Source organism: Eucalyptus grandis, chromosome 3 (assembly GCF_016545825.1).
Source record: "Eucalyptus grandis isolate ANBG69807.140 chromosome 3, ASM1654582v1, whole genome shotgun sequence".
NCBI classification, from domain to species: Eukaryota; Viridiplantae; Streptophyta; class Magnoliopsida; order Myrtales; family Myrtaceae; genus Eucalyptus; species Eucalyptus grandis.
In genome coordinates, this window is record NC_052614.1 from 8,493,501 (window position 1) to 8,511,893 (window position 18,393).

Below are 18,393 nucleotides of genomic sequence, written 5' to 3' on the forward strand. Positions count from 1 at the left end.
TTTTTTTTACTATTGGATGAATTTTTGAGCAAAAATATAAATTTAATAACAACACAACTATATAATTTTTTTTCCCTCTCAAATGGTGGGGGACAACAATGGCAACGGTGAATGGCGGGCAACAATAATAGGTGGGTGATCGACTGACAAGCGATGAGAAGAGTTGGCAATGGCAAGTAGCAATCAGTGACCAGCAAATGGGCGACTTGATAGTAACGAAGACAAGCAACGATAAGAGTTTTAATTTTTAATTTTTATTCCAAAAATAGAGAAATATAAATTTTTACTTCTTATATTTGTTTCAAACCTATTTCTAGAATAAATGACTAGAAATTTGTTATGAAAATTAAAAAAAAAAAAAAAAAAAAAAAAAGAAATTATGTTACCAAATGGATTTATATTTTAGAAACAAATTTAGAATAAAAAATAATAATTATAGAACATAAATAGAATAGTTATCATGCACACTCTTAATATTTGATTTTGATTTGGGCCCATGCAAAAATTGCTAGGCTACTTTTTGGGTCAGTAGTGGAGTAATCCTAAAACTTTCAAAATCTAAAACTTGTTATAAAAATGCAATATGAATTCTAGAATTTTTACAAAGTACAATTAACAAAAGGATGTAATTGAATTAGTTTGACAAGTTGATTATACCTTTTGAAATTTTAGATTCAATTGTACTTTTGTAATAAATTTTAAAACCTTCAATATACTTATTCCATTTTTAAGAAGGAACTAGGGGGCTCAGGCAACCGCGCTTAGGTTATATTCACTTCATTAGTCGTCACTAGGTCAAGAGTTCGGGCTGCGGGATTTATAACGGTTTGGGCTGGATTCTCAACTCCTGAAGCCCTGCCGGCCGGACAATGCATCGAATCTCTATGGTTTACGTGTTTTCTAGTATCATTAATCCCTGAATATTCCCCAAGTTTTCACATTCGTTCTAATCATTTAACTTCCGAACATAGTCGTGGTTCTAGACGCATGACTATTTCCAACAAATCATCGGGTTGGACGAGTTCTTCTCCCCCACTTAAGAACTGGTCCGACGTGGTGGAGGACTGACTCGGCCAAATACCAACCAAATCGGAAGAAAGAATCGATGATCATCGGAGAAGAAGATACCAAACCTAGAAGACTGGCCGGGCGGAGTTCGCTAGTCACACGAAATGTCCCCACTAAGGTCGAGAATTCCGAGGAATTCAATAAAAACCAAACAAATCCACAAAAATGAACATAAAAAAATAATAATCAAAAAGCATCACATGGCGTTGAATTCAATACCTGCTCCTTGCCCCTCCGCCCCCCCACGTAATAAAAGAACACCAACTCCCTGCAACCAGAACCAACTTCAGCTTCTGACTTTTTCGTGCGCGATGGCGAGTCCGATCCACCTCGAGCCGCGTCGATGCGCTCTCCTACTCCTCCTCCTTCTCTCGCCTCTGGTCCTCGCCGTCTCCGAACCGGAGGCGGCCGCCAGCCCGGCCGGCGCCGCGTTCTTCGTCTTCGGCGACTCCACCGTCGACCCCGGCAACAACAACTACATCAAGACCATCCCCGATAACCGCGCCGACTACAAGCCCTACGGGCAGGACGGCTTCTCCGGCGAGCCGACCGGCCGGTTCTCCAATGGCCGCGTGATCGTGGACTTCATAGGTAAACCCTCGTCTGTCGTATAGCTTCATCATGCTTATAGCTCGTCGTCTTTTCATTTTTCCTGAGAAAAAAAAAAAATCGCTTCGCAGCGGAGTACGCGAATCTGCCGGCGGTTCCTCCGTTCATGCAGCCGGCGGCGGACTACAGCCGCGGCGTGAACTTCGCTTCCGGCGGGGCGGGGTCCTCCCGGAGACCAATCAAGGACAGGTCAGTCCTCTTTCTCCTTACGTCATAATTCGCATGGCAATAATACAGTTGTTTTACAAAATGATGTCATAAAATTCGGTCATTATCGACTGATGATATATAAAGGCGGGGTCAACCCGTTGTGGGTCCCAAAAGCCCAATTGGAAATAGCCAGGTGGAGTTTAGCGATTGGTCATAGGACAAGAGTCACGAGCTGGGGTGGGTCTTTCTACTGCGCACGCGCACAGCGAGCTAAATAACATTTTCCAATCTAAATTTAACAAAAAAAAAAGAAAAGATTATGCGCATAATAGTTTCCTCGTGAATGGCGAAGTATAGAAGTAATGATACATTTACTAAAGATTTTCTAACTTTAATTTATCATGGCACATCTGACTTGGCTTTGGAAATCGAGTTGAGACTCTAAAAACTACTAGGTAAATGTCAAAGTATTCGGTAACTATTGTTGAGAGCCTGGGTTGGGAAATACTAGCATTTTTAGCGTCATATGAAGCCTCTTAACCTAATGTAAGTTCTACCCAGCTTTTGATTTAGAGCATTTTTGGAATGTTACTTCGGAGATTAATGATTTTTTTCTTTCAATTTTGCCTTTGTTAAACTTTTGAAATTTCATTTTTACCTTTGACGCGCGAGGTCGCCGTATGGATTAATTTGAGCCTAATATTGTTGATTTCTTTCCCATAGATCATAGTGTGTATAAAGAGTGCATCAATTTGAGCCATATGGATTTCTCAATTCACTAAGCATGAAGCCTAGGAAGTGTCCTCTCTAGCTATATATATTTAGAGAAATAGAGCCACGTTGCCACAAAAATAAATATCTGTTTGAGATGTTAATCACATCGCATCACATGAAAATTAAATTTCTTATTAAATATATTTATTTGGCAATGTCTCTATACAGACGACATCTTTGAAAGTTATGAACGAACGCTCTTTTGTATGATTATTAGGCAATTAATCTTCCGACGCAACTGAAGAATTTTGACAAAGTGAGAGAGAAATTGATCGAGGAATTCGGAGAGACAAGGGCGCAAGAAATCGTGTCGGAAGCGGTTTACTTCATCAGCATCGGAAGCAACGACTACATGGGTGGCTACTTGGGGAGTCCCGCGATGAGGCAGCTCCACCCGCCGGACGTGTTCGTCGGCCTGGTCATCAGCAACTTGACAAACGCAATCCAGGTGAGCTTCCTCGTCGCTCTCTTCGACAGCCCAGAGGCTTTGGATGATCGGTCGCCTAGCTCGGCGTCGCGACACCGTCCGGATTACCTTGATATCGATCACCTCGACACGTCGACTCGATCGGGCCTATATTAATTTTGGGTTTGCTACTGAGCAGGAGCTGTACCAAAAGGGAGGGAGGAAATTTGGGTTCCTGAGCTTGGGTCCACTGGGTTGCTTGCCGGCGCTTAGAGCGGCGAACCCTAACAGCAACGCCGGCGACGGCGGCTGCTTCGAGGACGCTTCGGCTCTCGCTCAAGCACACACCAACGCTCTGAACGGCATCCTCCTAAGCCTCCAGCACATCTTCCCAGGTTTCAAGTACGCCAACTCCAATTTTTTCGAGTGGCTTGCCGATCGGATGAGCAACCCCTCGAACTACGGTAAGTATACGTAGTAAAATTACTCAAACCTATCTTGTTTCTTAGTCTAAGTACTCGTCTGCAACATCTGATTCTTTCAGGATTCAAGGATGGCGTGAACGCTTGCTGTGGGTCCGGACCATACGGCGGTGTCAACACGTGCGGAGGCAAGCAGGGGGCCGAGTACAAGCTGTGCGAGAACCCGGAGGATCACGTGTGGTGGGACTCGTTCCACCCGACCGAGAAGATCCATGAGCAGCTCGCCAAGGCGCTGTGGGACGGGCCGGCGTCGGCCGTGGGGCCGTACAACCTCCAAGACCTCTTCCTCGACAAGATGGAGGTCACCATTGCCGACATTGTCCATGGAACCGTGGAGCAGGACTTCATGTACTGAACAGAGTTTAGAAATTTTTAGTGTCCTTGAAGCTCTGGTAGTTGAGCGAGCTCGCGAGGTTACATGGACATGGATCTGCTATGGCAGCATTAATAACTGCATCTCGCTTGCTAATTACGATGGGAACAGGATCAAGGTGACTAGAGTGGACTAGATCAAATTACATTTTTATGGTTTGTCTTTGTTGAAAAATTATATTAGAGAATTTGAAAGTTTACGCATTTTCGACATGGAGTCATGCATGTGCGAGGGACCAATTTATAGAGGTATATAGATATGATACCATGATTTACCTTTTCAAAGGACGATTCATCAAAACAATGGATAGATAAGGGTTTAGATGTTAGATATTGAACTTAGCCGGTATAGTTCTCGAGGTTTATTTTATGAAGTTTCATACTTTTTAGAAAAGATCTAAAGCTAATTAATACAACGTTGCACTTAACATAGAAAATTGTACTGTTTTTGGAGATATTAGGATTTCCCTTGAAGATAGTCTCAAAGAAAGATCGACAGGGGTGCACGCTCGACCGAAGTTTTGTGGCTTTGTTTGGAAGAACGAATTGAAAGAAAGGAGAAAAATCGGGGGAAACCGGCGAGGGCATCTTGGCCCTTGCCGGCCTCTTGCAAGGGTTGGGCAAGGGTCACCTCATCGGATTTGGCAAGGGGCAGCCTCGCCTAGCCCTTGACCTCATCGGCGGCCGATGACCTCCGTTGGCCATCGTGGAGGTTGGTGGAGGGAAAAGAAGAAAGAGAAAAGAAGAAAAAAAGGAAAGAAAAGAGAAGAAGGAAAAGAAAAAAAATTATTTATTTATAAAATTATAAAATTATTCACTTCGGTGCCAATGGTGCCACGTAGAATGGCCGGCATCTACATCAGTAATTTTTAGCCTAAATTAATCGATGGACTCTATTGATACTAATGTGAAAATGTTTAGGAGTAAATCGATTCAATTGAAAGGCCTAAGACTGAATTGATACTAATGCTCTAGATTTGACTTTTCCCCACATTAGCAAAATTATTAAGTTTGCTATTGATTTCACAAAGATTTGGTCAAGAACGACCCTACATATATATTCATAAACTCCTAATATCGAATTTGTAATTAAATGTGCATTTAGGAGTTCATGGAGTGTGGTTGGGAATTTATTGAAGCAAAATAAGTTGTAAGTTAATTTTATTCTTCGAATCAATGAAAAAGTTGAAAATTCTACGCAATGTTAAAAGTTAATTCTTTAACATCTTATAATCGAAAAAATAAGAAAATATTCAGTTGTTGTAAAGTGCCACGTCAATTCTTGATTTGACGCGCGTGTTTTACTTATTTTCAATAATTGGTCGACATGTGTCACATGAGTATAATGGTTAGGTGGCATCATGGATTGGCATTCAAACTGGACTAAGCACACCTCTCCGTGCGGAGATTTATAAAGACATTGCTTCCCCAGAGCCTTAAATCAGCATAACATATTACACCACACATCCAAGGAGTCATGTAAAGTCACGCAGGTCATCCCATGGGCAAGTCCTTTGTGCAAGATTCTAGACCCAAAAAGTTGGGTCAGTCACTCCCAATTCAACTCTCCCATCTGACCTGCAATTCTAAGACGCTGCATGCATATTTGCTCGACCAATTCATTGCTTGGAAAGAGCGAGAAGTGGCAGCATTCGATCTCGACTTTGAGTTGAAGGTGTTAGGCAGATCGCCAAACCCCACCAAACACACGCAGCATTATATATATCCACCTGCATTAGCAAAGTTACGAAATTTGCTGCCGATTTCACAGCAATTTGGTCGATCACGAGGACCCTACACAAATATTCAGGAACTCCTAATCTTGAATTCGTGATTAAATGTGCATTTAGGGGGTCGTGGAGTGTGGTTGGGAATTTATTGAAGGAGAATATCAACAGTCGATGATGTTGCAGCAAGTCAGCGCGCCCTCGCGTTCTGCGTGGTGAATGACTGATGTGTGAATGCCTGTGCAATTTCCACTTTTGTAAGTGGGGGTTTGGGTGGTAGTGGGGGTTCATTTATTTGTGTTGGGCTTCAAACGGATGGTCCAACCACAGTGTTTCCAGCCATTAGTAGTAGCAAGAACCTAAAAGATAGGTCATCTGGAACAAAATTTGAATTCGTCTGTTGTTTTGTGAAGAATGAATTTGCTATGAGAAGTTCTTTTTCAAAGAAAATGATTTGATTTCCGAATGTTTGGTCATCCTTTGCAAATAAATAAATAAAATCGAAGTCGTTTCCTGATTTCTATTACTAAAAAACTTTGAAACATGTGTTTGAGAAAAAAGCTTAGAGGACCAAAGGTTGAGCACCGTGATTGTGGTTTTGGCAGTAAGGAACTCGGATTTGCGCACTGAGGTCGGGCCATCATGGTCCGGGGTCCGTCGACCAGGCACCTAGGTCCCGATACCCAAGACGGCCCCGTTGTGGTGAAAGTCAAGTTATATTTTGAAATATAATTTCTGATTTTTAAATAAATAAAAAAACTGTCCTTAATTTTAGGTATACATTTTCATTGATTATGAGAAGATTTTCTTTTACTCAATACTTTAACTGATCCAAACTGTTGAAAGATTAGAATAACATGTCCTGGTGATTAACTTTATGTGGAACAAATGGAACGGTTTTTTGTGAAGAATACTTATTAATTTGACATCATGAGATTATAGTGTCGCCAATCAACTATAAATAGAAGAACATATCATTATCGATGATATGAGTCGGTTTGGATCCATAACTTATCGGTCTTAATCACATACTAATCTTGGGTTGGTCAGGAGGACATCAGCTTCATCCACTAGCTTTAGAAATTACTGAGTAATAAAAACACGGGATAATATGGACGATTCCATTATTGAGATATCTTAGTGAAATTAGAGAAGTTAGGCATGACTTATGGACCGTCTTGACTAATGTCATCTCTTGGCCACACGATCGATGATGGAAATGAGCTTTAACCTACATGATTCATAAATCATGTAATACCACACGAATGATTTTTTATTTTATGTTGCGTTGGCACGCTCTTGGCACGTGCAACTTAACTGGTCCTCTTTCTCCATATTAGTTGATTAAATTTAATTAAGAAATGGATTACTGAATTATTCTCAAAAAGATTGGCTTCAGGTCATGTCCCTGGTGGATTCAAGATTGGTCATCATGTTCTACCAATCTATTCTATTGGTTCGCAAATTCTTTTATTTCTTTCTGGCTTTGGTTCCATTGAGTGAGTATGTTAATATTAAAATCAAATCTCCAGCGTTATACAAAATTTTCAATCATCACGGAACGTGAAATCTCGAATTTGACCTTACCAATTAATTAATCTATCCAATAAATGGAGATAATTTACTTTTCCTATTATTAGAGTACACTAAATGGAAGGTTATCTCTTTTCATATCTTTCCTTAGTTTAAAAAGTCATACAAATCTTTCCTTAATTTTCCAAAAATCGAAATTATTGTTTCCGTTTTGGTGAGTAAGCCAAATTAGGGCGTGCACATTGATGGGTGGTGGTTCTAAAGTGGGGATGATAGAAATTTTCCAAAGTCTAATCTAGCAAAGACCATCCTAGACGAGAAGTTTGAGACTCAAGAGGTCTCTCCACACATGTGCAAATGGAACTATAAAGCGATATGAACTATTTTCACGCTCTAATTATCTTCTTTTCACCCAACCATATTAAATAATCTGATCAATTTAATATGTAAAATAAACATTTATATACATAAACATCTAGCAATCTTTTTTTATCAACCATGACTTTCTAATTTCCTCACTCGACCTAAGTTTAGAAAGTCAACTACTTTTTATATTACCGATTTAACAACTTAATGCATAGGATATTTAGGGTTTATATATGGAAGATAAAGACAATACCAGAAATGAAAGGGGCTTAATTCCCTTTAAAAAAATGCAGAAATCGATGGACACTTATTAGGGAGAAATGGGAGAGTGGTTTAATTTGTATGCCCTTCATTCAGTCCAATGAAGGACTTGCCTATGTGTTCACAAAAGAATTAGGAGGTAAATTGTTTCATTTTGTTTTAGTCAGTTGGACATGATATCTATGGGAGTTGATGAAAGTATTTGTCTATTGCCTTATTTCTTTTATGCATTACTGCAATAGCATAAGTAGATAGCTTGGGACCATTCAGTTTGGCTTTTGTCTCTCAATACAGCCAATGGAGCTCGGTGATGTTAGGAATCGAGAAGACGATGAAGAAGCTATCAAATGGGCTGCTCTCGAGCGCCTGCCGACGTATTAGAGAGCGCAAAAGCATTTGTGCATGTAGTTACAGGAGATGTTAAAGAGACAGACCCCACGAAACTTGGGTTTGAGGAGAGGCAAGGTTCTACTGGATAGGTTTCTGAAAAATGCTGATGGCAATGAAGAGTACCTGCAGAAGGTCAAGAACAGAATAGACGGGTTAGTTGTGCTAGTCTTAGAAAAACTGAGAGTTCAAGATGGTTCTTTTTGTGACAAGTTTATACAGATGATATTGATGATCTTATGTTTTATATGTAAGAGTTTTTCTAATGTGGGCTACATTAATTGATATTGTAATTTATCGTTTTACGAGATTTGTTGGTCTAAAATGAGATATAATGTTTCTTAATTAGTTTAATATGGGGCTGACTAGTATGGGCCGAGTTAAGCCTAGCCCATAATAAGAGGGTTTAGTTGGAAACTCTATAAATAGTATTCAAGTTTCTCCTCTAACCATAATTCTCACAACTATTCTCACAATAAGCGTTTACTGGCGCTAGAGGCCAATGATACGGAGCGCAATAGAGGAGAATGACTTGTGCGTGGATCATCGATTTTCTACTTTCGCATCGAAAATGATGGATTTTAAAACAAGTGCGTTAATCTTTCTACTCAATTATCTGTATTTTTATTATGGTTATGGAGATAATGGAATTACACGTTTTGCGTCTTAAATATGGTATCAAAGCAACCATAACCTAGAACTCAAATGCATAGATCATTTTCCCTATTTTTCATGATTTTCGTGATTTTTTGTTCAATAAAAATCAAATTTAATTATAAATTCGGACTGAGCTCAATAAGATGAGTAAAATCATGGGCAGCGCGCCGCCAAGGGAGGCTCCACGTGCCCCCACGCATGGCCATGCACCGCCAGGGCATCGAGCATGCGCCCTATGCACAAGGCGCTGCTCGTGCGTGCGACACACGTGCGAGGGCTAACGTCACAATGACGTTAGCGACCTAGGGCTTGACCTGACCCGACCCAATATTGGACCCGACTCAACCCGATCAACCATGGACTGGATGGTTGGACCGAGCAGTCGAGCCAGGAACCAGTCGAACCGCTATCGGTCAAACCAGTTTTGTAAGATCTTACACCTCATGAGGGATCTTACGCCCGCGCATACTGCTCAATTAGGGAATTGAGCGTGCCTTCTCTTGAATCGCATCCCCTTAGTTTTTCCTCAAAGTACCCACGGTCCTTCCTGTCTCAGTTCAGAGCTTGCTCATGGAAACAACACCAATCCTACTGGCAGAATGTGTCATATACAGCAGCACGGTTTCTTTTCACCGTGTCGGGGTAGTGGTATTTGGCATCTTGTTCTAGGATCTCGGTTCCAAAAGGTATGATACATAAGAGAACCTAAAAAGTCATCTCTCTCCTCGTGTTATTGTTTATTGAGCCACCACGAATGGGATTCATCACGCAGGAGTCGTGACAAGATATGTTGAACGGAGTGGGTGCTTTGTACTCTACAATCACATTTACGGGAATACAAAGTGTTGCTCTGGTGTGTCTAGTAATAGTGACCGAAAGAATCGTGTATTATAGAGAGCGTGCAGCTGGAATGTACTCTGCTTTTCCTTATGCGATGGCATAGGTGATTTGAGTAAATTTTCATGTTTATCGACTTGTAAAAACTAACATAGCAGGAGACTAAGTCGTAGAACAAGCGGCTCCAATTCATAATAGGAATATAATCTAATGAGCCAGTTAACGACAGAATAATGAGCTTTAGGCACGAGTGAAACTGAATGTGTTCCTTGCTTTGCGATGTTTACAGATTATCCATGTCGTTTTATAGGTTGCAATTGAGATTTCATACACGTTACTTCAGGCTGTTATTTAAAGCCTTCATGGTAACGTTTATATTTCTCCGGATTTCTTTTTTTTTTTTGTTCCCATGAACAAAAAAAAAACGGAAATCTAATTGGTGACGTCAACTTATTTTTCTATTCCCGAAATAGAAAAGTGGCTGGGAATAGATTTGGAACAAAAACAAGAACAAAAAAAAAAGTAACTTCTTCTTCCGAGAACAATTTCTAGAAATAAGTTTTTCTTTTCTTTTATATTTTTCTTTTGTTCTTCTTCCTTGTTGCAACCACCGCCAAGTGCCCACTTGCCAATTGTCGGCCACCTCTTATCGCCCGTGGCCACCATCGACAGCCAACTACCGGCAATAGTTGTCGTCGCCCGTAGCCCACCCGCCGACGACCGCCACCATCTGCCGGCAACCTGCCGTCGCCAACTGCCGCCTACCGGCGCATGACAACCGACCGTTACTAACAGCCGCCGCCGTGGATGTCGCCACTCACCAACCACCAGCCCCTCTTGCGGCCAGTGGGCTGTGGTGGCAATCCCGTGACGGCGGTCGGTGGCGACGGTCGGTGGTCGTGTGGTGGTTGTGCGTGGTCGTGCGATGGTTGTGTGACCGTCGTATAACGGTCATGCGGTCGTCGTGCGCGGTCATGCGGCGAAGCGACGGTTGACGATCCGTGAATAAGAAGAAAAAATAAATAAATACAAAAATTTATAAATTTTTACCAAACGCATTTCTATTCTTTTTCTATTCTAAGAATGTAAATTTCGTATAATTACCAAATACCTTATTTTACTCAAAAATTGTTCCCAGTAGAAATAGAAAAAAACTCTTTTTAAAAAGAAATAGTTTTCTAGAATAGAAACTTTGCCATACGCACCATTACTAGACCATAACATTCACGATGATGGGATACAAATGGACAGCTATGAGGTTCCTCTTGAACCTGTTTTTCTTGTTCATCTCCATCTTATACTATCTATACTTGGGATGATAATCATTGCAGTCAATCCTAACCAAGTGGTCCCCGTGACATCCACTGCCATTTTCTACACAATATGGAATCTCTTCTCAGGCCTTGTGATTCGCAGGATGGTAAAGTTTCGCCCCATTCTCCTCCGCACCCTACTTTGCAAATCTGATTTTGATGAGGATCGCGCCAGTTAACTTCACCTTAATGCTCTTTCTCCCTATTGCAGAGAATTGCCGTGTGGTGGAGGTGGTATACATGGATGTGCCCAGTCGCTTGGAGTTTATACAGCATGGTCACCACGCAATATGGTGATGTGCATAGTAACTTCGACTCAAGGGAGGCGGTTGTGGAGTATCTGAGGGATTATTTCGGCTTCCAATACAACTTCTTGTGGGTGGTATCAGTTGTATTGATCGGATTTGTACTGCTCTTTGTTAGTGTATACGCCTACGCTATGAAGGCTCTGAACTTTCAAAAGAGATAGGCAAAGTCAAAAAGTCTAGTGAAGCTCTATAGAAGCACATTTGTAAGGTTTATTCATCTGGTTGTTCTGGTAATCTAATCAACTAATCTATGTGTTGGCTTGAGTTCTCAAGCACATATAAGTAGGAAACTGCCAACACTGAATTATGTTCCAATTTCTCTGGCTACTCTTCGGACAACAATTTTATAACCAGTGCAAAATGAACTAGTTTTGCTTAAAGATAACCATTGGCAAAAGATTGCTTCAAGTGTCATAAGTTGACACAAAAGAACACTTAAGTGCCAAAACTTATGAAAGTGACACTTAAATGCCAAAATCGAAAAGAAATTAATCACTTAAATGTCACTTCGGCCAAAATGCTGATGTGTCAATTTTCCGGTGAAATGAGTGCAAAATGGCGTCGTTTTACACGTCGACATAGTCAAACAATTTAAAAACGACATCGTTTTGATGCTAACGTGGTAAAAATTTAATATAAAAATTAATTTAATTAAATTTAAAACTAAATTTATTTAAGTGATCCAATTCTCTTCGATTTTGGCATTTAAGTGTCACTTTTGTAAGTTTTGGCACTTACCCTTTATGCTAACTTATAGCACTCTAGGGGTCCGCGCGTTGATAACCATTTAAAGGATTCGGTAGTGGGACATAATAATGTCCAATTTGATGCTTCCAATCATCCATAATCAAAAGCATCGGCAATTGCCAACCTTATGTAGGTCCATCGGGAAATTGAGATGAATCCAGGACAAGCATTGTGCATCGAGACGTATTAATAAACATTGTGGAGAAAATGGATTAAATTGTTAAACACAGTCTGATGAATTTCTTTCAAGAAAACTCTGTTATGTAATTCGAACTAGTGTCATTTCATCGATACCATGGATCTAAGGAAGACGCGAGATAAGATCGGATCCCACACAGTCCGAGTCCAAGAAACGAAATTATTTGCATCCGACGGCGCAAGGCACTGGTCAGGGGCTTTGCATCTGTACGGCTTCAAATTTTGGGATTACCCAACATGAAAGGCATCGAGAAACAAAGCACCCTGTTTCGGTCAGAAAAGAGGGGAAATCCTGCAGGTCCACGGGACTCAATTAGAATTGCCAAATTGTCATTGATGGGAAAAAGAAATGGGTGTTGTTGTACGACCATCGTGCAAGTTTAATTACTGAAACAGAGGCAACCCCTCCTCTACTTGTCATTTTTTTTTTGGGTTCAATTCTTGGTATTTTCTTTTTCAAAACCTGAGCACCGTTACGTTCGGGGAAGGAGGGGGTGGTGAAGAGGATGAGAAATTGAGCACGAGCAGAGCAACCCCAGCATTCGATTTCTCTCCTTCCCGTCGTTACTCTTTTCTTCTTCTTCTTTTTTTTGGTAAAGTCTAAACTAATGACACTCTTTGCTGCCATGTCTAGTCATCCATCTTTAGCTAACTATTATGTTGGATTTTCTAAAGTGATCTTAAAATATCATGATCAGTTAAATCCTTAGAAAAGTCCAGTTTTATTCAAATATGAATTGTTAAGTCTCTTTTTCTTCTTCTTTTTTTCTTTTTTCTTTTTTGCGTTTATTTTGCTGCTCAAGAGGATTTGCTCTCTGTCGGGTCCCATTTTGCTTTATTCTCTTCTGCTTTGTATGCAAGGTAAAGATTCTGTGCATCTTTGAGCTAGTCGGGTATTGCAGTTTCCGGCTTTGTACTGCGGTTCACCTCGTTAAGCTCGGTTGAGTCGAACAAGAAAAGAAGTGGAGAGAGAGACCGGGACAAAATGCGCGCGAGCTCTGAGATCATTTTTGCATGGACAGATAGACATATGCACTGTTCGATCGGTGAAGAAAAGGTCAGGTTTTGATGCACTAAAGCTTGAGTGTGTCGGGCTCAAGAATACAGGTAGCCACTACCTGAAAGACTTGCTGACGAGTTGTAATCAATGGTCACGATCATCAGTCATCACACTGTTCAGCATTCGCTTCTCACTAACCCTCCCAAAACCAGTTAAAATTCAGAGAGGACCATCTGAGCTTTCAGCTGGGGAAAAACTGTCCTCACAACCCAGTTAAATTTTATAAATTTAATTTTTTTTTCCTTTTTAGTTATTACTTTTTTTGAGTGAATTCTTGGGAATCAAGATTTCGAACTCTTGACTTTGGTGTTACCAAGAGTTGATCCCTGGGGAAGTAATCGTAATAGTGACTTTTGTCATCCACATATCCTGATTGTGTGGGAAATCTTTGAGACATTAGGCAAATACCCTGAATGTGTAAACTTCTCTTCTTCCATCCTTTTTGCTCCCACTGGGTTTACTCACTTCTCTTGCTTATCATAGTCAATGTGGGGATCTGCTCTCCTGCCGTGGATAATTTTAGGATGTTTTTGGTAACGTTTCTATAAAGAACAGAAATTTGTTTGTATATGTCAGCTAATTTTTTTATTTCTCAAAATAGATTAGCGGCCAAAATATATATTTAGAATGGAAACAGGAAGTAAAAAAAAAATATATATTTACTCTTTTGTTCTCGAGAACAAAAATAATAATTTCATTTTAGAGAAACAAGTTCAACAAAACCTAATGCTCACTTTTCCACAATCGACACAAGGTACCGGTGAGAACTACATCCGGACAGGGTTTCTCAACCAAATTTGAGTCCCCATTTTTTGGAATAAAAAATTCAGAAATTTAGGAAAATATTTAAAAATTAGATTTTGAGTAGTTTTACTAGATTTTAGTATTAATTCTAGTTTAGAAATAGTTTAGCATTAAAAAAATGTGAAAGTATTTTGATGAAAATTGGCTTCAAAATTGAATAAGCTTTTAAGGCTTTACCATATAGATTTTTGAATACCTTTTTTTTTTTTTAGAGACAATGTTAAGTTGCAATAGCTTGGCAACTCTGTTGAGAGAAGATGTCTTCTGCTATTGGAGACATCCTTTAAATCATCCGTGATTTTGTTTTATAAGAAAATTAGATGCCTTTGAATAAATCTTTTGCATTATTATCTGTCTTGTATTCATAGCAGTCGAACAAGGCTATACTTCATGGATTTCCAATGCCTATATTCAATGGATTTCTAATGTCATTTGCTTGAAGGTTTGATGAGTTTGTGCAAATAAGCACACCAATTTCAGGATCACATCCATCCTCAATTGTTTCATCCTTGCACATTCCACTAGGCAATGTTTGCTCTTCTCCTTGCTGCTAAAAAAGCACGTAATGTCTAAACTAGTGGAACTCTGTGCTGCCATGTCTAGTCATCCATCTTTAACTAATTATTATGTTGAATTTTTTGAAGTCATCTTAGAATATCATGATCAGTTAAATCCTTAGAAAAGTCCAGTTTTATTCAAATATGAATTGTTAAGTCTCTACTGATATTTTTATAATTAAATAAAAAATTGTGAATAAAATTTTTAGAGTCGTACCACAGGTATTATGTTTTTTTTTTTTTCTATTCTGAGAATAGAAATTTTGATTGAGTTACCGAATATGTTATTCTGCACATAAACTTATCCATGGAATAAATATAGAAAAATCATTTTTGAATAAAAATTATTCTTGAGAATAAAAATGTTGCCTTGCATTAGTACCCTTCACCTCTAGCTCGGTTATTGATATGGAGGATCAACCATATGCAGTCAGCACATCCGAAGAAGAATAGGCCACTCAAGGGATGATTGTGGAGAGTAGATTTCGAACCAAAGGTAGAAGTTTCCCCTTTGAAGATAGTCTCAAAGGAAGAACGCCCGGGATGAACACACTTAACCAAAGTTTAGTGGCTTCTTTTGGAAGAATGAATTGAAAGAAAGGTGGAAAATCGGTGGAACGAGGAGGACAGAAATCAATATTATCGGCGGAATACTAGTAAAATAGCCTCAAAAAGTGTTTCGCATGGAGACATGTTTTTGACAGCCGGTAAAAGAGGAAGGCTCGTCCAAAGACAACCCACAAAGTCAAGAAAGTGAGGTAGAGGTTCTATATTTTGGTACTTGATTAATTTGTGTACCTTGTCGGAAAAAAGGGAAGGAAAGACTGAGCAATCTGAGCTTGAAGAATCCAAAATGGGCCGAAATAAACACTCGATGATGCGCTTTCATGCATCGACAAAAAAGTGAGTAATTCCCCTAAATAGTAGGGCAAGAACAAGACGACCCAAAGCAATAGGTGTGCCTTCAGCTAATGAGTAGGCTATACCGACAAGGTCATTAGAAACGTTGAGGGATGGACGGTGCAAAAGATGTACTTGGAAAAGCAGTGTGTTTAGTTTGAGTGGCTTCTCCTAATCAGTGTGTTTACTTGCATTCGTAAGTTTCAATATCCTTAACGGATGTCCCGCATGGACAAAGACCCGCAATGCCAAATAAATCGAAAAGGGTGATTGACATCGACCCTAAAGGGAAGAAAAAGCAGTTTGTCGAAGGGGACCAGAAGCTAATAAAGACACCTAATAGACTCAAATCCACATTGAAATTGAAGCGGCATAGTTGAAGAGCTTTGTTGATTTCGGCCTTTTCCCAAACAAAGACGAAATTTGAGGATGTGGCTTAGATGCCGTTGATAAAAATTTGAGGTCGGAAGTGGGGAAAGCCCTAAATTGAGCAAACTTAGACAACTAGACACGTACATTATCATGGACTCCTTGTGAATAGGGAGTTTTTCCCCCAACGAAGCCGCAAGAGTTTACCCGTTCGAGATATCTTTGAGAATCATTGAGAGGTTGGAAGAGGAAGTTGCTCATGGTCAGCTTCTTCCTTCAATTTGTTGAAGCGAGAAAGGTACTCCGTATGCGAAAATTCGGGAGCTTGAGGAGCCATGGAAGCACCGGGATGAGATTCACGGAGAGTTTCGAAGAAAGGAAAAGTGGAATGCTAAAAACTTGGTTCGAGGTTCAAGATGAACTGAAAATACAATCTTACTGACTATTTATACCATCCCAAAAAAGCAATGGTTCGGAGACGTTGATTCGCTGATTGATGGCTCGTAATGGTAATGGTACGCGAAATGTGTTGATCAGAGCGATGCATTGAAGCGTCACTAGGCAAGGATAAAGCAATTGTTAAAATATGGAGTACGAAGCGTTAGAGAGGGTATAATACGCATGCATCCAGCTTCTGAGGGGTAATCATTCTTTCGTTTTTAGGGGTTTAAAATAATTAAATTCCATATTTCTTTTGAAATGGGGGCATATATTGACATCTCAAGATAACCAAGTCCTTTTAATCGATGCGATGCCATACAAAGCTCGATATTAGTTGATTTTATTATCAATAAGTGATCATTATAAGAAAAGCCTGTCAATAAACATAAATACTAACAATCAACATTACGTCGATATTCTAATAAAAAAACAAAAAAACATTACATCGATATAAAGCTTGGTGTCAAGCGATAGGACTATTAGTATTGGTAGGATATTGAGGCCAAAGGAGTTTGTCAATGATCATGAATATCGATGACTAAATGTTGTTATCGATATACGATGATGAGAGGTTGGCAGTTGACATTTAGTACATTTAGCTAAGTGTTAACGGCAGAAACTGAAAGCGATGAAGATGCCAATTGAGGAGTTACCAACAATTCATAGAGAAGATTGATGTACAATCATGGAGCCTAAAGTCAGTTCAGTGACAACTGAATAGTTGAAACCGCTTATAGATAAAATGAATGTGCAGTTATGAAACATGATCATGGAGTCAAAAATCATGAATATGCAGTTGTAATTTCTACTTTGAATATGAACTACCTTGTATAATAGGATATTAGAGCTGTGTTGAATGTTACAGAAACCCCTAACATTTCAATTCCCTGTACTTACCGTCCTTTAGAGTAATTAGCGCTAGTTCCTGTTTTGGTTAACACTTCCTTTCGAATTGCCATGGAACCCGATTTAAATAAAAAATAGAAAATTCAACTTTCGATCAAAGATATTTCTTCGCGTGGAGCTATTCCCAGCGAAACAAAACAAAACTACTACAAGAAGGTGCAAATCGGTTGGGCAAATATGGAATATCTCAACTTTATATACTATGCACATATTAAAGCAATGAAAAATAAGGAAAGGCTCGTGAACAATGAAATGACAATCAATGAAACAAAAGCTTGAAATGAAAGAAAATCGGATCTCTCCTTAGATCATGAAAATTAACAGATCAGAAGATTCAAATAAAGGAAAAGGTCAATCTGACTTATGTTGATGTCATATAATGACATGCATGGGAAATTGTCTAATCAGTCCTAAACTTATTGTATGAATAATAATTCAATCATAAGCTTTTCACTTTTATAAATTTATTTCTAAACCTTTGCGTTAAATTCTAATGTAGCATTTTCGATAAATTTTCGCAAGCAATCACTCACATAGGACAGCCGGCGATGATTGAATTGTCATGTTAGCAATTTGTAATAAAAAATTTATCGGAATGACTCCGTGAAAATTCCGCGCAGAGGCGTAGGACTAAATTGGCAAAATTAAAAAATTTAAAACTGTATTGATATTCGCATAACATGTTTAGAATTGATCGGGTAATTTTCTTATGAAATGCAATGGCAAAATTACAAAATATTGAGAAGGTGGAGATGACAAGCATAGCTCACCAGGACTTATTGTCTACTCTCGCTACTCTCCCTAGGATTGCGAAGTACTCGAAAAATGTAGGTGAGGGATGATGCTTCGAGTGCAAGAGAAGCGAGATATTCACACCTCCGATGTAACAAACACACATGAAAGAGCTTCTCCTCAACAAAAGGGAAAACGACATGGAAAGCTGCTGTCGAGATCGATGCCGTGTATCTCAATGCATCGACCCGATGATTTTGTTCTTATTGAGACCTACGCCATTCCGATGGCTTTTGGTGCAGACAGGTTGGCGTTTATTCTCTCTAATTGCCTCTTGGTGAACCTAACTTTATCCCAATCATGTTACGACCGTTCTCACAATTGTCATATTCGCGTTATCAGCTTATACAAGCGCGAAGCCACTTGTAC

General features: G+C 39.5%; 2 protein-coding genes across 2 annotated transcripts; both read left to right on the top strand.

The window, feature by feature from the left end:
* The first annotated feature begins 1,332 nt into the window (after positions 1-1,332).
* LOC104436383 (GDSL esterase/lipase 1) lies at positions 1,333-4,074 on the top strand. The gene is given in 6 exon segments (XM_010049134.3): positions 1,333-1,659; positions 1,749-1,829; positions 1,832-1,866; positions 2,819-3,049; positions 3,207-3,471; positions 3,552-4,074. Coding segments are annotated over 6 exon segments (1,185 nt in total). The 5' UTR covers positions 1,333-1,379; the 3' UTR covers positions 3,845-4,074.
* A 6,798-nt stretch (positions 4,075-10,872) lies between these two features.
* Positions 10,873-11,411, top strand: LOC120291614 (ABC transporter G family member 38-like). The gene is made up of 2 exons (XM_039309272.1): positions 10,873-11,049; positions 11,154-11,411. Exons 1-2 carry the CDS (start codon positions 10,873-10,875, stop codon positions 11,409-11,411), a joined length of 435 nt encoding a protein of 144 aa, XP_039165206.1.
* The last annotated feature ends 6,982 nt before the right edge of the window (positions 11,412-18,393 follow it).